The sequence below is a fragment of the Anarhichas minor genome, unplaced genomic scaffold (genome assembly GCF_050575085.1).
Source record: "Anarhichas minor isolate MPS153535 unplaced genomic scaffold, ASM5057508v1 ptg000016l, whole genome shotgun sequence".
Taxonomy (NCBI): domain Eukaryota; kingdom Metazoa; phylum Chordata; class Actinopteri; order Perciformes; family Anarhichadidae; genus Anarhichas; species Anarhichas minor.
This window is the reverse complement of record NW_027466462.1, coordinates 1918341-1931096: the sequence shown is the minus strand read 5'-3', so window position 1 is coordinate 1931096 and position 12756 is coordinate 1918341. Positions and strand designations below refer to the sequence as shown.

The following is a 12756-nucleotide window of genomic DNA, read 5'->3' as shown; positions in this document are numbered from 1 at the left end:
CGTTCCTTTCAGATCAACACGCTGACTGGCTCCAGCTTGGCCTTGTTCAGTGTCCGACCGCCGCTCTGACAGTGAGGAACATTTACAGTGAAGTGAAACGGCTTTCTTCAGGCTGTTTGTCACATAATTAGATCTTTAAAGGGCTACCGCAGAGCATGATAATGTAACGATGGATATAAGCATTCAGATTTGAGTCACTTTACATATTAAACATTGGTCCACTTCTGATACGATGAACGCTCCACCCTCAAATGTTATTTTCTCGGGGGTCACCCCGCCTTAAAGAGCTGCTAAGCCTGAAATAATTTAATTTGTCTGGGACGGTGTCTCCCCAGGAATATGTGCGGTGCTTTGAGTCTGATGAGAATAAAGAATGCTTATACGACATGGACATGAATACGATAGGAAGAAGAGTACAGAAGAAGACGGGTAGGGAGAAGGGAGGACATATAGGAGGCTGAGAAGTGGAAGTAGAGAAGGAAAGGAGTTACAGAAGGACAGGAAGGTGTGGGTGTGGGTTAGTTAGTTAGTTGACAGCACTGTATTGATACGTATTCAATTCTTCACCTCCAGTTTTTCCGCCTGCCTGTTAAGAAGCAGTCCTGGCTCTCTCCCCGGTGGCTCTCTGACTCTTTTGAGCGATCAAGAGTCGGTCGATATCTCTGATCACGATTTCTCTTCTGGCGCCGGCACAAAGCCTCTTTAAGAGTGCGTTTTACAGGAACACCAGCACACGTTGTGTCTGTACCTCTGGGTCTTTACAGATTAACGTATGCATGAGGTTTTTAATTTAGGACTAATCTACAAGCTATGTGGTGAGTGCTGAGTCCTGACTCCCTGTCTGGCTATTGTCTCACTTGTTATGTATCAGTGTGTGCCTCCGCTTCCACGCCTTTTGTATGATAGGCCAATATGTACCAAAAACAACCCTGCAGGAAACCCCAAACAATGACTGGGAGAGATTTCCCAGCCACACAGTCAGGAGTATACAGCTGAGTTGCGTATTTCTAAGTGCTTTTGTAAGTTATTTCGGGGTTCTATGAGTTGGAATAGTAACATTTTTCATATCTAAAAATCATAATAAATCCATAGTCTTTGGGGGCCCTTTTAGTTGGGGGGGTCCCAGGCCCAGGTTGCCTACCTTGCTGGTGTTTTTCACTGGTGTTTCTCATCACGATTAACTGCTACTTGGGTGAGTTTTGGTGCGTATTTAGTGATTTTAGGGATCCAGGCAAACAACATCTAGCTTCACCCTTTCTCTTTCTGGGAATGTTGCCATCGACGGTGGTAGAAGAAGTACTCCAAACTCTCTCCCTGAAGTAAAACTATTAACTATTGATAGTAACACTTCAAGGGAAGATCAAGCACAATGTACCTATATTTTAATTGTTTTAGGGGCCTTTTGTAAGAGGTGGAATAGTAACATGATTCAATATTTTTCAGATCATAAGAAGCTAAAACTATTAGGGGCCCTTTTAGTTGGTGATGCCCCTGTTTGTTCCTACAAACCAGAGCGTATTTCACTGGTGTTTCTGACCGCGAGTGGCTGAAACTTGGGTGTGACTCAGCTTTGTCATGCCGGTTGTATTGCCGAGGACCAAAGGAAGCGCAGTGTCGTGTGTGTGAAGTTGTTTGTTTGTGCGGTTATTGAGAAAAAGCTGCGAGCAGCAACACCACAGTCGGCCCGTCCTGAACAGTTTTCTAAAGAATTCTTTATTCCAAAGAATGAAATGCTTTTGCTCACTTGACCGCAGCAGAAAATCGAACTCATGCAACCCTAACCTGTCATGCTTAAACATTGCTATTTATTTTTATGATGAATAGCCTTTTTTTAAACAGCCATCATAGTTTTCCCTCCGTGACTTCGAGGAATGTCACAGCACAGAGGTACAATATAACACAACGCTGTGTAAAAATGAGTTTTAGGAGTTTGTTTTCAAGGACGTCAAGACCTCAGAAATACTACCAATCATACTTTGTTCTTCAGGACTGGATATAAGTGTCAGCCGGGAAAATTACAGTCTGATTGATTGCACCTAAGTGCATCGGGAATCAGGATAGAGGGCTGTGGCTCTGTACATCAAAACCGAATGCAGGCATAGCATCGAGTACATTAAAAGAGGGAGGGAAAGGTGGTAGGAAGGAGAAGAGAGGAGACAGAGTGTGAGAGTCATTAAGGACATGAGAGGAGACGGGGACGGTCTGGCGAGGACGGCGGTGAAAGTGCTGATGGTAGCAGGACGCACAGCTTTCCTTTTCTCTCTGTGTGTGTAATAGATAGGGAAGGAGGGAGGGAACAGTAAGGTGTGTGTGTGAGACAACAACGTTGTGTGTGCTGTTTTTTACGGCAGTGTAAAGTTGCGGTGTGAGTCGCCAGCCCCCCCTAAAAACCCTGATGTCCCCGATAGCAAACGGCCCATTTGTTTCAGTGACGTCAGCAAAAAGCACTCTTCATCACTACACTCCATCTGCCTCCTCCTCCGGGGGGGGGGGGAAGACGCAGACAAAAGCAGAGATTTAAAAGCGAAGATAAAGGTGTGTGAGATATTATGAAAGACGGATTTTTGACCTGGCAAAGAGAAGGAAGGAAGAGAGGAAAGGAAAAGATAAATTAAAAGGCAGTCAGAGAAACGAGGGTGTCGAGATCTGCTGACTCAAGCGCTGTGTCAAAGGAGCAGGGACACAGAGGTGTGTGTGTGTGTGTGTGTGTGTGTGTGTGTGTGTGTGTGTGTGTGTGTGTGTGTGTGTGAGGTCACGCTGACTCTAATAGGGGTCACTTGTGATAATCTGAAGAGCTTGAACGCACACACGCAGAGACACAAAGTCACCACACACATGCTTCCTATCAGCTGCTGGTGTGACGGACATAAAGATGATTAGTGTAGAGGCAGATATCAGTGTGTGTGTTTGTTCCAGACAGCGCCAAACAACCTATCACTAAAAAACCAGGGTGACCCATGATGAGCTGACACCCTCACCACATACTTCCTTATGCTGCTTCAGGCAGATAAACAAGTTTCCCCAACTCAAGTGAATTGTCTGCATCTGTGTGATCAATCGATGAAAGTTGTGTGTGTGTGTGTGTCCTGCCAGACTCAGCCAAGCAGAAACTTGCAGGGTAAAACTAGCTCAATACTGACTGCTACTTTCAGCACATCATTCACTACATTAGTTTGTAGGCGTTGCAGTGTTCACAGCTAGCTAGTTGTATTTCCGCTGTTGTTAGAATGCTCTCAGAGTTTAGGATAACATTTCCAGCTCCGTCCTGCTCATTGCATTTGGGCCTTTTCTCTTCTCTTCTACAATTTGGGAATACGAACAAGCATGTTTTCCAAACAGCCTGTTTTTGTGGATCGTGAACTGTGGATGATGCAGACTTTTACAAGGAACCGGTTAGCTATAATGAATGAAACCACCAAGTATGTATTTTAGGATCCGTTCGGCAAGATTGTGGTTTCAAAACAAGTCGGCCGCTCACAGCGTTTTCCACCAACTCTTGGAACACATGTTAGACTAATTACAGCTGATGAGATCTGCTGAATCCTGCTTTTGTTTACAACCAGTTACTAAAGGGGGCGTGGCTTATAGACTGCTTTATAAATAGAGCTCAATAGATCCAGAGAGATGGGGCTGCTGTGGTCAGTCCTCCCTCCTCAGTCCTTGCAGTACATGTGTGAGAAGACAGAGTCTCAGAGTGTTTGGAGGGCAAACTTTAGTGCAGCTCCTAATGTTCCATGAAATGGCGAAAAAGCCCTCTCTCTCCACCCCTTCAAGTGTCTGGTCATGCAGGGCAACAGACTGAGTAATACCTCCACAATTTTCTTTTTTCTTGCCGTTATGAGATAATATTGTTTTTACAGCTTCCCTTCTAGTGTTTGCTCAGCAGTAGCACACTCCTTCCTGAAGGTTTCTGTCTTCCTTCCTTCCATGAGTCTCTCTTCAAGTGCCAAGTTTAATTAGTGGTGCCGTAATTAGCTCTGCTGCTTCCACCCCTCGATACGATTGCACTTTAAAACACTATAATTAGCGGTTTTACTGCATTTGACCTCCAGTCAAAAGTGGTTTAGTAGAATGAAAGTAATTAATTTCCAGACTATAAACATGACTCCCTTTTTATGAATATTTAGAATAAATAACGATGAATAAAATGATAAAGTTTCTACTCCAATGTGTTTACCAGACGTTCCACCGGCTAATGGCACACCCATGTGTACTTAAGAGGACATTCATTCTTTAGGAATGTGAGTTATGATTAGCTTGAGAGATAAATATAGACACAGGTGATGATATCTCATCAAACTGGGAGGATCAGGTGACTCCTCAGACAATTAACCGAAGTCTCCTAACGCTGCATGTCCACTAGACCCGGCGAGGACGCTAGTGGACTCGCTGCTCCACTCAACTGGCTCCCCTCTGGTGACGAACCCCATCGCCCGATCGGTACCCGGTTGTCTGTCCCGCCGTTTTAAACGGGAAACAAGATGGCAGCCTTGTTCATAAACCTACATAAAGGCAGCACGGCGCAACACTCCCAGCATGCACTGCGCTGGTACTGATCTGGTAGTAATGCCTGTAACCCTGGATGATGCACCACTACCTGACTCTTTGCACGTCATGTTCCTTTCAATAGTGTACTAGTCAGGAGAAAAAACTACCCACTTAGTGTGTGTGTGTTTGTGCGTGCAGTAGTGTTTTTAAATGATGACTCATGTTGCCTTTAGCTGCCTCATTGACCTCATCCACCAGCAAGACACAACTGCTCCCATGAGTGCCAGAGCCCACACACTATCAGCCTTGTCACCTTGTAGGCATAGATTCCCACATACGCACGCACACAAAACGTTTAAACGTCTCTTTAATCCCGTCACACTCAGTCACCCACCTAGCTTCTCTTTGTGGCTTTCACACTTAGATTGGATTCAGAGGCTAAATGGTTGATTGCGTAAGAGAGGAGGAGGAGGAGGAGGAGGAGGAGGAAGAGGAGGAAAAAAGATGACAGGAGAGAATCCTATGCTTGTGTGTGTGTGTGAACATGTGTCTGTACCGGTCCGCACGCCTGTTTCCTTGTGTGTCCTTTCTCTTGCTTGCATAAGAGCTGCTTTCATTCAACACGGCTCGATCACGACTCATTCTTCTTGCGTGAGTCATCAGCCTTCAGTGGAGCTCGTGGTTTTTGCAGTCAGTTCTGTGGAAGTTTGTGTATGTGTGAAGTTAAGTCGAGCACCGCTGCCAAAAAAACAAATTCCCATGTGGACTCAACGGCCCCCCTTTTGGAGACTACCCATCTGTATTCCCTGTAAACCGTAGTTGGGATACTTTTAATAGATGTGTACTTTGAGCTCTTGTTTTTTACCCAGAAGACCCAGGTGGCCTCCTCCCTGCTGGCTGTGTGTGTTTGGCAGGTCCAAAGAGGGCAGAGCGGGAACTGTTTCAACTTCCCAGATATCATGTAATGTGACGTCAGTGAGCTGCACACAGCACACTGGTGTTTACCAACCAGGCTGTGCAATTCTTTTATTTTTTATATTTATACCAAAGGGAGGAGAGATGAAAAAGATCTGGAGTCAGTGAGTACATCTCTTTCTGGGTAGATTACGTACTTCTGTGGCAGCCTTGAGTTACCATTCATTACTTCCTCTGGGTAGAAAAATAAGAAACGTTGCGTTCGAAACTTAATGGAGTATACTCTGTGTATTCCCTGGATCGTATTCCATCTATAGACTTTATATAAGAAGTGGACGTAGTCGTCAGGATGTCACTCATTGGTTTGTGGACGGCCGTTTTGAAGCCTCAAGTTTGGCGTTTTGGCTGTCACCATCTTGGATTTTTGCAACCAGAAGACTTGAAACTAGAGATTGAGACCATACACTCATGTTTACAATGTTTACTGAGGTAATAAATCAAGAGAGAAGTAGAGTCATTTTCTCAGAGACTTCTATACAACCAGAGGAGTCGCCCCTGGTGGACACTAGAGAGAATGCAGCTTTATTTCATCATCTCACCTGTACCTAAAAAGACATGCCCACCAATGCCAGAGTGTTTTTTGGGAACAAACGGGCCGAGGTAGGTTGAACCATTAAAAAAATAGCCCCTGACTAAAAGTATATGGACATGGGTGACCACGTTCTATTGCCTGTGTGATTGAGAAAGAAGCCTAAAAATCTGTCTCATTGTAATAACCGTGGCAGGATGTAAGGACTCATTTTAAGCCGTTACGTCTTTGTCAAGCAGAACTCAATTAGATCTTCATCCAGACACAATTTGTTGTCAAAATGCAGCAACAGTCTACAGAGCTCCGGCCTTGGCTTCTCCTCCACATAACACGACTACACAATGCAAAAAGAAAAAGAAAAGAAAACCACTTCAGGTCAGCGCTGAGGCCGTGGTGTTCGGTTACTAGGGAAACTACCAACTTGTGCACTTTTGAGAGAAAGACGTGGAAGAAGGAGAGGAGATGGAGAGAAAGAGGGAGTAGCTATGTATAGCTATGTTGAGGACGAAAGAGGCAGGGAGTAGCCAGGATCTACATGCATCAATAAAACATGAGGATGTTCTCCGATATGCTAACATGAATTATTTGACAAGCCGACCCACTTCTCCGTCTCCCCCTCCTCCCTATTTCTGTACTCTCCTCTCTATTCTTACACCTATTCTCAAAAATCTCAATCTCCTCTCAGAGCGGCGTCTTCGCCGAATGATCTAGAGCTCAGCGGGTTTCTGAGTCTCCCTCTGTGCAGAGTGATTCTGCCCCTTTATATATTCTCTCCTTTTTAACTATATCCATGCGTTTTGTGTGGGTTCTCTCTCAGCCTCCGCCTTTTGTATCCGAGTCTGAAGGAGAGACGCATGCAGACGTCAGCTGGGCTTTTGATGAGGAGGAGAGCAGTCGGCACACAAGACGAAGCAGAGAAAGAGCTCATGGAGTCTGTGAGCTGCTTCTCATGCTAGCTCCTCTCTATCCGGGACCATCTCCGTCTAAGTTTCTCTGTCTTAACCTGGGTTTATTGCTAAACTCATCACGTATTTCTCAATTTTCACCCTAAAACTTGAACTCTTAGTCGAGATGCATCAAGACAGCATCTCGTCTAAGATCCTAAGAACACACATTTAGTTCTGAGGGCATTTCACTTACGTTAAAAGCTGAAATAATCAAGGATTCAAAATTAAGAAGCTGTCATTGGAAACTGTTTGTTTGGTAAAGGGCAGGACCTTTCAAAACCGATACTTTGCAGGTGATTGGATGAACCATCTGTCAATCAAACTCTTGCCAAAGCCAGTCGGGAGAAGAGAGAAAAGCCTTCGATACCGTTGTTTGCTTTTCTCTCGCGATGCAGAAATACCAAATGCCAAACTGAGTGTCTACACGTGAAATATGACGTTACACTCCATAGTTCTTTGGTCTTCCTTGATGATCCGCTTCCTGTGGTCGTCTTGCTGTGTGGTTGCCGGTTATTTGCCATCGCAGCCAACTTGAAAAGTTGTTTCTTGGCATCACCTCCGCAGCCTAAACGCTGTAACCACATTCAAATGCATGGGAGGCCTGATTTGGTGTGAATGCAGCCTTACTTTCACCTTTACCACAACTTCTGCATGCACCTCTCAAGCCGTACCTCAACCGTAACTTGTTTTTACTCTAACTGTAACTTAGACGAAACTCTGAATTGTAGAAAGTCTTAACCGTTAAATAGATGGTTGCCTTTTAGGGACATTTCTGTCCACAGATGGGAGCCGAGTCCCCACAAGTTTGGTTCCCACAGCGGGAGCACACACACACATAAAGGACGTGAACCAAATCTAATCCTTTATGCCTTTTTAAATAGTCCCAGAGCCCTTGGAAACGTGTCAGTGCTGCTGAGGCCAACACACATACCCGCAAGCATATTTGTACTCACAAATGCGCGCGCACACACACACACACACATTCTCAGATGCTTCAACCAGCCAGTGAGGGCTGGTTCTCTGCCAGATCAGGAATTGGCAAACTGACAAATCTCAGATCATTTTAAGTCCGTTGGACAGAGACGGCCTTTAACGTTAAGATGCTTTTGGGAAGCCTGAGGCCTGAGTTCCCAAAACTATGGATGGTGGTCAAGACTTATTCCACTGCATAAAACTCAAGGGACACAATGCAAGTTCGAGTCTAGTGTTTGAGAGAGAGAGAGAGAGAGAGAGAGAGAGAGAGGGAGAGGTTAAATTTCAAGTCCGGAGTTCAAGTTAGGTCTCAAGTCTCCCAACGGTTTGGCTTGGCAACACTGATTCTGGACATTTCATTTCCTATTCAGTAATTCGTCAGCAATTCTGTCTACCTCATAGCAAACCGCAGGTTTTACTTCTATTTTTTCAGTTGAAAAATCTTTTGTTGCATTCTTTGCACCTGCAGATAAACATAGAAATCATCAAGAAGATGTAGTAAAATGCTTAACTTCTTACATCTCTATTATAGGAAACAGCTACAAAATCTGAATTGCTAATGAGCAGAGTTGTAATAAATAAACACGGTTACAATTCAGTAATTTTAACACAGTAAGTGAAATCAGTGTAGCATCATTCGGTAATAATGCCACCTAACCTGTTTCATAACCTGCCTCACAACTTTGTAAATACCATCTGTCAGAAGAAGATGGCACCGTCTGACACCTGTGCAGATGTGTTTTCCAGGTGCTTGTGCAGCTGAATGTAGTTTGAGTTCTTTCATTCCATGTTATGTACACAATACAGTTATTCTACTTCACCCAAGGTCTTTGAAGTCTGACAATTAAAAGGATATAGCTGTTATAAAGGCGGCAACCTCCGGGTCTGAGGAGTGAAGTCAAAGCTTCATGTCTTAAACCTGCATTCTCTCTAGTGTCCACCAGGGGGCGACCCCTCTGGTTGTATAGAAGTCTATGAGAAAATGACTCTACTTCTCTCTTGATTTATTACCTCAGTAAACATTGTAAACATGAGTTTATGGTCTCAATCTCTAGTTTCAAGTCTTCTTCAATACAGCATGATGTTCATTTAGTACATTATGGTCCATTTAGAGTCAAACAGACCATAAAGCAGGGGATGCTTTAGGGCGGGGCTACACAGTGATTGACAGGTCTCTAATGTCTGTTTTTGTCCTCTCCGTTCATGAAATGAAATTTGAGAAATTCTGACTCAAATTCCGGTGCCCATCTCTGCTATAGAAGCAAGAACACTTTTGGGGAAGTATAGATGAGCCTCTTTGCCAGCGATGTTGGCGTGAGAAAGCGAACAGTTGAAGCTCTCTTCTGATACCTGAACATTGAGGGACGCTGCACTGGGCGAATGTATTGTAAGTGTAAATGTGACGCAAGGTGGTGTTGGAGAAAGAGCAGATACGCTGAGCAAACCTTCCCTGGAAAATGGGAAGTGAAGAGCTTCCAGCTCCTGCTTAGTGACATCAGGTCCGTCACAACGAACAAGTGAGCAGTGTTGAGCTGGAAGGGGAGAGAGAGAGGCAAGTTTCTGTTAGCGGCGGAGAAACGTTCAAAAACAAACAGAGGTGTCAAAGAATCTGTAAAGGACCGGAACGGCATTATTCATCACACGGTTTTGACCTATGACCTCTCTGCAGGAAGGCAAACAAGAGACGCACAACAAGAAAAGACCTTCTCAGAACCTACGTTTATCATTTAATCATCACATTGCCGTTTCTTAACTTCTCTCGAGAGGTGAAGTGCTTGAGTGGAAGCCGTGCGCTGCGTTTTAATTGAGCCATTGGTGTCGGTGATGAATCATATCATATTCTTCGTTATTAGCCGTTGGCTAATGAGCACAAGCTATTACCATCTGTCAGGGAGCGGGAATGTGTTTCGCTTGATCGGTCGCTCTTAATTATCTCAATACATTGTGAAAAAAGAGAAGATGGCCTCAAACCAGCAACCATACAGTTAGAAACCTACTTGTAACTTCAATGATTCCATTATCCAAACGAAGGTTTTGTCTCATAATATATAAAGTGTTTAACTATAAGAATTATTGTCACTGGGACTTTATCTGATATAAGTTTAACGTCTGGGTCAGCCCCTCGCTAACCTTGATTTGACCGAGCGTTCCCTTTTGTCTTCCTTATCTCAGCGTTTGATCCAGTACCTGGCCTCCAGAAACACTCTGTTTAACCTGAACAACTTCCTGGATAAGGGAGCCCTGCAAGGTAAAGCGCGCACACACACACACACACTACGAGCTCTATCCGTGTTGTGATTAGCTTCTGAAGAAGCAGATGGGCAGGATGTGCCTCAAAGACATCACAAAACAGACAGTTTATAGGACGGATGGTTTTCTCACATAACGCACTCTGTATGTGTCCCTCCTTCTCTCCTCTCCTTGTTCCCTCCCAGGTTACGACATGTCGACCTTCATCAGACGATACAGCCGTTATCTGAACGAGAAGGCCATGTCCTACAGACTGGTGGCTGTGGATTTCACCAAGATGAAGAGGGGGTAAAGGAGGCCACACACACACACACACACACACACACACTCTTTCAGCACTTAAGTTAGCGAATGGCAAAAGACAGAAACTGAAAGTTTTCTTTTTTTCTTTGCGAAGTCTCTTGTTTTGTTGGCAGTATACACTCTCTATACTAAACCGTGTATGTTACAGTAGAGTATCGTCTAAACTATGCTAATGTCTTAATAATAGACTGAAGCTGAAAATTGTATCTGCCCAGTAATACTTCACTCTTTGTGTGGCTTTCTTGTTTTTTTTATTTAACTTAAGCAGTTGAATAAAAACGTAGAAGTAGTAGCTTACTTGCTTTTATGCTTTTGTGAGAGACCTGTTTTGTGGGGACCCTTTGCCTACAGAGCGGGGGTCCCCAGACTTCAGGTCTGCTGTTTAACTGCTCTCAAAATAGAGTGAAACAGCTGGCCTGGTTGACGCCACCATGAAGGAAGCAAGGAAGTCACTAATCCAGGCCAAAAGATACTAGAGATGTACCCGTAGGAGGTAAAATTAGTGTTTTTGTCAATGGAGTCCTGTGACTTTGAAGCGAGTATAGATAACTGCTTCAGTTCCCCGTCAGCTGTGAGAATATTCTGGATAAGACACTTAAACTGATTATATTTTTAGGTGTATCAAAATACATTTTGCTGCTGCACATTGCTCTTCTCCCGCGTTGGTACAAACAGCTGACCGCCATCTACTGTAGGGAAAACACTGTGGATGTGAGTTCCTCATACAACCCCTCCTGAAAACGTCCGAACTGTCCCTTTTAATGTCGACCAGTGTAACATTTGAATGCATCGACTAATGAGAACGCGGCCTTGCTGGAGGCCTGTGTAAATATATGTAAATATGACAGTGGGTGCACTGTTGTGTTAGGAAGATCATTTCAATATCAGAAAGTCCAACGGTCGTGGAATGAATCCTTTGTCCTGCCGAAAACCCGCTGAGCAGACTCTCATTATCCGTTTGCAAAATGTGTTTCAGTCGCCGTTTGTTGCAGGACTTTCCCCGCGAGTAGTCGTTGCTTTGCATTACTGAGAAAACCTTCTTTTTGTCCCAGTTTTTTCCTCATCATTTCATCCTTTTTTAATGCGTACACCCTAATTTGCATCAAAAATTTGCACAATCGTTTCCCTCAACAAGGTGCCCGCTACTATTGTGTGTGTTTGTTTCGTGCTCTGCCAGGATCGACGGCGTGATGCGTACCATGAACACAGAGAAGCTGATCAAGACGCTGCCCATCATTCAGAACCAGCTGGATGCTCTGCTGGATTTCCAGGTACTAAGTGTGTGTGTGTTTTGCATACGTGTGTCTTTATGCGCGCTTGTCAAAGTTGTGGTCGATTCACTTTCCAATCAAAATGTAAATTGAAACAGTTTGCAAAGTTTGAAACCTCTCTTTATTGATGGAGTATAAGAAGCATATCATGGCGGCACATTTTGAGTTTAAGTGTGTGTGTGTGTGTGAGTGTGAGAGCGAGAGCCTGCACAGAGGGGAGATGGGGATTGGGTGGAGATTTGTAGAAATTGGTGAGTGCATTGTGGTTTGTGCCGGCGAGCTTCAAAGAGCAGATGCAGATGGATCGTTTTCCCACCTAAAGTGTGTGTGTGTGTGTGTGTGTGTGTGTGTGTGTGTGTGTGTGTGTGTGTGTGTGTGTGTGTGTGTGTGTGTGTGTGTGTGTGTGTGTGTGTGTGTGTGTGTGTGTGTGTGTGTGTGTGTGTGTGTGTGTGTGTGTGTGTGTGTGTGTGTGTGTGTGTGTGTCTTCACTTCATAGCAAAGAGCGAGAGAGAGAGGTGGTAGTATTCAGGGGAAAAAAATGTCTGAAAGATGTTTTCTTTTTTCTGAAGAGCTTCAGAAAGATGTGATAGAGATGTCTCGTTGACCTGCTCTCTCTCTCTCTACCTCTCTCTCTACCTCTCTCTCTCTCGCTCTGTCTCCCCCTCTCTGTCTCCCCCTCTCTCTCTCAGGCTAACCCTAATGAGCTCACCAACGGAGTGATCAACTCAGCCTTCATGCTGCTCTTCAAAGACTCCATAAGGCTGTTTGCTGCTTACAATGAAGGGGTCATCAACCTATTGGGTAACACACACACACACACACACTGGTCATAATGCTTTTACCTGCAATAAATAACAGATATTAAAGTATACTTCGCTCTGCCTTTCTGCAGCTTTCAGCTAAAAATAAATAGGAAATTATTTCATTGAACTAAACACAAAAGGCACCAATGAATGAATGAATGAATGCATTTCTACTAATACTCTCTTCCAACTAACTATTGCAGTCCTTCACGATGTGT

General features: G+C 44.3%; 1 protein-coding gene across 8 annotated transcripts in view; it reads left to right on the top strand.

The window, feature by feature from the left end:
- Positions 1 to 12756, top strand: part of LOC142950767 (phosphatidylinositol-binding clathrin assembly protein) — a 59359-nt gene that overhangs the window by 17363 nt on the left and 29240 nt on the right. For all 8 annotated transcript variants that reach the window (XM_076092377.1, XM_076092379.1, XM_076092376.1 and 5 more), the window contains 4 exons: positions 10084 to 10159; positions 10347 to 10449; positions 11642 to 11735; positions 12425 to 12536. In XM_076092377.1, the coding sequence (XP_075948492.1) occupies positions 10084 to 10159; positions 10347 to 10449; positions 11642 to 11735; positions 12425 to 12536 (385 nt within the window). The remainder of the gene's footprint in view (positions 1 to 10083; positions 10160 to 10346; positions 10450 to 11641; positions 11736 to 12424; positions 12537 to 12756) is intronic.